Source organism: Cyprinodon variegatus, unplaced genomic scaffold, assembly GCF_000732505.1.
Source record: "Cyprinodon variegatus isolate N-32 unplaced genomic scaffold, C_variegatus-1.0 Scaffold2088, whole genome shotgun sequence".
Lineage (NCBI taxonomy): Eukaryota > Metazoa > Chordata > Actinopteri > Cyprinodontiformes > Cyprinodontidae > Cyprinodon > Cyprinodon variegatus.
Window position 1 is genome coordinate 30,442 of NW_015152541.1, and position 4,969 is coordinate 35,410.

General features: G+C 43.0%; 1 protein-coding gene across 2 annotated transcripts in view; it reads right to left on the bottom strand.

The window, feature by feature from the left end:
• The window catches only part of syk (spleen tyrosine kinase), a 27,780-nt gene that overhangs the window by 7,881 nt on the left and 14,930 nt on the right, over positions 1-4,969 (bottom strand). The window contains exons 7-10 of one of the 2 annotated variants that reach the window (XM_015405252.1): positions 4,791-4,850; positions 4,313-4,397; positions 2,267-2,426; positions 703-912 (exon numbers count right to left, since the gene is read on the bottom strand). In XM_015405252.1, coding sequence (XP_015260738.1) covers positions 703-912; positions 2,267-2,426; positions 4,313-4,397; positions 4,791-4,850 — 515 coding nt within the window. The remainder of the gene's footprint in view (positions 1-702; positions 913-2,266; positions 2,427-4,312; positions 4,398-4,790; positions 4,851-4,969) is intronic. The other variant, XM_015405254.1, reaches the window with a different exon arrangement.

Consider the following 4,969-nt stretch of genomic DNA (forward strand, 5'->3'; position numbering starts at 1 on the left):
ATGGAAGGCAGACCTTCCCTGGAAGGTTTCTGGTTAAAAGTTTCCCACAATCCTCCTGGGAGACGCAGCAAACATGGAGCTCTGGTCTGATGGAACCGACTTTATGTTTGGTGTAAAGCAACACAGCTGATCCCCCTGATCACTGTCTGACATGGCGGTGGCAGCATCATGGCGTGGGCCTGCTTTTGTTCAGCAGTGAAAATGATTAAAGTGATGGGAAGATGGAAAGAACCAAAGAGAGGAAAGAAAGAAAAGCTGCTGCAGTCTGCAGACCGGAGGCTGGGACGGAGATCTACCCAGAACAGGAAGCAGCATCTACAGTAGAACCAGGATGGGCGGTGTTTCTAACCCCCACCCCTTAACCTCCACCTGCTCCCCGGGCGCCACACAATGGCAGCCCACTGCTCCCCAAGGGGAGGGGCTAAACGCAGAGAGGGAATTTTGCTGCTCTGTTCTGTGACGGTTTAATGAAAATTAAAACGCTGTAAAACAAAACAATAAAAAATCCATCTATAGTCATCAAGAAGGAAACGTCTCTTTATCATCCTGGAAATGTTGGGATCTAAGGTGTGTTTTTATAAATGATTATTTCTATTCAGCTGTTAAATAATAATGAATTAATGTAAGGAATTTCAGTGTGAGATAGATCTGTTATTATAGAATCTGCTTCTGCAGTAAACAGGATGAATGTTGAGAACATACTTGTTTTTCTGCAGAAACTTGTTCAGTGGTCCCAGTTCAGCCAGTTCCATGACCAGCATGAGGTTCTCTGCCTCACAGATGCCGATCATCCGAACGATGTAAGGATTGTCCAACTGCTGCATGACGTTCGCCTCTCGCAGCATTTCTTCCCGAACGGCCGGGTTGTTGTCGTCGTTCTTCAGGATTTTAACAGCAACCGTTTTCTCTGTTCTGATGCAAAGAGGAAAGCATGAGAACATGGAAGAACAGCTGGAGTCATCCATCCTTTCTAACACGCTTTATCCCTGCTGGAGGGGGTCAAACTCCTGAAGTTTGACCCACTAGAAGAGCGAGGTGCGCTAGGAGCCTTTTTCCACCTGGATCTCCGCTATTTTTTATTGAGCATAAATCAAAAATGTCTGCATCAATCTCACTGCGACCCGCTGCTGGAGGATAACCAGCCCTTAAGGAGGATTTAGAATCAACCTAACAGTGTTTCTGGATGGTAGGAGGAAGCCGGAGTACCCGGAGAGAACCCATGCATGCTCAGGGAGAACATGGAAACTCCATGCAGAGAGAATCCGTCCCGGGAATCGAACCTGAAACCTTTTCAATGTAAAGCAGCAGTGCTGCCCACTAATCAGGAATTCAACATTTTATCTGCAATGATTTCTGTTTGCAGACAGAAAAGTTAGAGGAATAAAACCACATCAAAGAAAAGAAAACATTAAAGGAATATTTACAGAGAGAGAAAAGCGCAGAGATCAAAGAAAAACCAAAAGAATGAAAGAATAAAACATTAAAGCTGAAGAACAAGAAAACCCCAAAGAGCGCTGAGAATTAGGAAGCCACCTGCAGAACAAACCTGAGTTTCACAAACTGAAAAATATGAAGACAAACGTGAATCTTAGCAGAAACATTTTAAAGTTTCAAAAATTCTTCAGTGGTTTTCTGAAATGATCTCTGCAAACAGATCAGCTGGCTGTGACTCTGACCTTTGACCCTCTCATTACTTCCCACCATCTTCAGGTAACTGATGGCTCCCACAGGCTGCCAGTTAACCCCACACCGCTCCCCGGGGGGCCGCATCACTGCTGCTCCCCAGGGGGAGGGGCTAAATGCATTTTGTTTTTCTGTAATGTGACGCTGGAATGAGAATAAAAGTCTCTGAAATGTGAGGATTGTTCACTGAGATCTTTTTCTTTGAATCTTTGGCTGCAGCTGAAGAAATGCAAATAATCTGAAGCTGCTAAAGCCTGAAGCAGCATTCATCTGTAACCACAGCATGCTTTCCCCCCCCACTTCCTGTGTGGTAGCATCAGCCATGCTCTGCTGAGGCTCTTTCTGACTCAAAGCTCACATTAAACAGTCAAATCTTTGTGGGACGGGATTATTTTGGGTAGTTTAACTGAAGCATGTCCAGGTTGAGCAGCAGACCTGCTGCATCTGTCTGCTAACTTTGCAAATGATCACCACTACTGTCCCCAAATGCAGCAAAGCATGGCTTCCTGTCAGGCAGAGAGAAACAGGAACACACTGAACATCAGCAGCTGGTCATGATGAGGCCGTCGGTCCGGCTTCATACTTCCTCATCTTGTAGATCCCTTTCATCACGGTGCCAAAGTTTCCTGAGCCCAGTTCTCCATCCTCTAAGAAGAGCTGGTCTCGAGCCACGGTGGAGCTCCTCAGCTCGTCAGGGTCTGCATAAGGACTTTCATAGACCTCCGTGTCCATCGGCATGGCCTCTGAAACAGGAAACGCTCCAGTTAGGGACCAACTTCCAGCCGTTTCACATGATGGAAGGATGAGAAAACATTTCTAAAGCTTGGATTTGATATCATCTTCATGTCTGTTCTGGTTGCTGGAGGTCAGCAGGTCAACCAGCAACATCTTCCAATTATAATTCATCTGAAATCATTTATAAATTATCACCATTAGTACATCATGGACATTCTGCACCAAACTGGGAACCAGCAAATTTCCATCTCTACAGTTAGTAGAATCTAGATTCTAGATATTCATTTTCTACAGATTACTGAACTTTATATTTATATAAATATATATTTCTTACTTCATGGAGAATCATAATAGTTTATCAACATAGAAATATTTCTCCAAAATGCTGAAACCTTTGAATGAAAAGAAGAAATCATTTGATTCCAACAGAACAGGAACTTTTCCTTCTAGGATAGAAGCTCTGAACGTTTCCGTCTCCACAGCGAATGAAGGGCGGAGCTGAACCCGCCTGACCTCCAGCCTGAACTCTCCACTCTAACTCTACAGATCCAAACCTTACGGATGGATTTACCATCTGCTGTTTCATTAACTTGGCAGGTTTTTATCAGCTATGATGAATGAACAGTAATTCTGATGGAAAACTGAAGCCAATCAACCTGCTGTTCTAGATGCTTTAGGTCTTTCTCTGCCCTGCAGGCCTTGGAGGAGGGAAGGAACAGATCGGGTTCAGGCTGAGTGGAAGCTTTCAGGACCAGGACTGATAGATCTATAGATCTGTCTGATCTATAGAGTGACTGATCCAGGACAAAAGCTGCCGGAGGACCTGCTGTCCATCGTTTTTAGGTATTATTATTAGTTTTAATATTATTTAATTTTAGTCCAGTCAGCAGCAGATATCCAAACACCTTAAAGTCACAGAAACTGCATGGTCTACTTTCTCCCAGTAGGGGGCGTCAGTGTCCCACAGAGGATGCATTGACTGGATGTGAGCTGCAGGACTTTAAACATCCTGCTGCTTCTAACTTTCACATTTAGACGGATTATTGTCATTTTCTGCACAGAGTGGAAAGAAAACGAGGTTTTGTTTTAGTGCAGCTTCCACTAAATGAACATTTCCTTTTCTTAAAGATCAGCAGTGATCAAATCTAAACAGAGCGGGAGAAAAAACGAGTAAAAAACTGATTGATCTGGAAGTTCAGAGCGTTAATATCTATGGTGCAACTCTGCAGTGGTTTGGTGTCATCAGTTTGATGCAGCGTCTGTGATTTAGAGTTTATTCAGCAGATCATCAGTTTTATTCAGCAGTTCATCAGTTTGATGCAGCAGAGAAGAAGCATCTATGTAACGTTACCTTTTGGTTTAAAATATTAACTTTCTATCATTATCTCCGTTATTAAGAACGGTTCATGAAATAAAATGTTTTTCTGTTTATATAATTTGAGAAATGAACATATTGTTTGTAAAAATAAAGGTAAATGGATGAATTAGTGAAGTAATGAACTCATTATTAATGATATTATCGACTCATTTCTGTTTAAACCTGCATGTTTAAGAACCCAGAGCTGAATGATTATATCTGCAGCCGGGTGATGATCGCTTCATGACTTTAGAAGAAATGCTGATTTTTACTGAGGAGCAGATTTTTGATGTAAATAAAGGATTTCTACTGTTTTCCAGCTTTTAGCTCAGATCTGAGCTTTCTTTCTAAAAGCTGTCTGGTTTCATCTCTTCCTGCACTGATTGCAGGTTTCTGATCGTCCATCTTTAAAAAGTCTGACCTGCTGGTTCAGATGAGTTATTTTAAACCAACTGCTTGATATGAGCAGAGATAGAAATCCTCTGTCTAAACCAGACTATCTGAGTCTAAGTTCCTCCTCAGACCCTCAGAGCTCACCTTTGCTCGCTGCCAGGTTACCGGACACCCTGGTTTCGTAGGGATTGAGGTCTGTGTGGTCATGGCGGCGTTTGTGACTCTGATTCTCACAAACAAACATTGGAAAAAACAAACAAACAATGAAGGAAAAGGGTCATTAGTGATTAAATCAATCCTGGGATGCAGGTCAGAGGATTCTACTGCTGGACTTCATTCATCTGAAGCTTCAGCTCTCAGCTGATTCTCTAAACCTCAAACTAGACTTCAACACAAAGGATCGAAGTTTGGATCAGCTGAGGATCGTTAAACGATGATGCGACGCCAGGAAGCAGGAAGGAAATAAGTTTAGGGATGAAACCAATCAGCTGTGAGCAGAAAAGCAGCAGCTTCAGTCTCTTCGCTCACAGTCTGCAGGAATCTTAGACATTAATACGTAAAAACACAGATTTTCAGGTTAAGATTTATAAACAGAACAAAAGAGCCAGGAAGCGGTTCCTACCTTCCTTCCTGGGATGTTGAGCTGCCCAAACATGGAGCGAAGGCCATCGGCTGCATTTTGCTGGAAGCAAAAGAGGCTTTGATGATTTTCAGTCAGATTTCAAACCTTCAACCAGCAGAACGTGGAACCATGGAGGAACATCAGCTCCACCTGCCCTCAACATCTGAAGTCACGGTTCA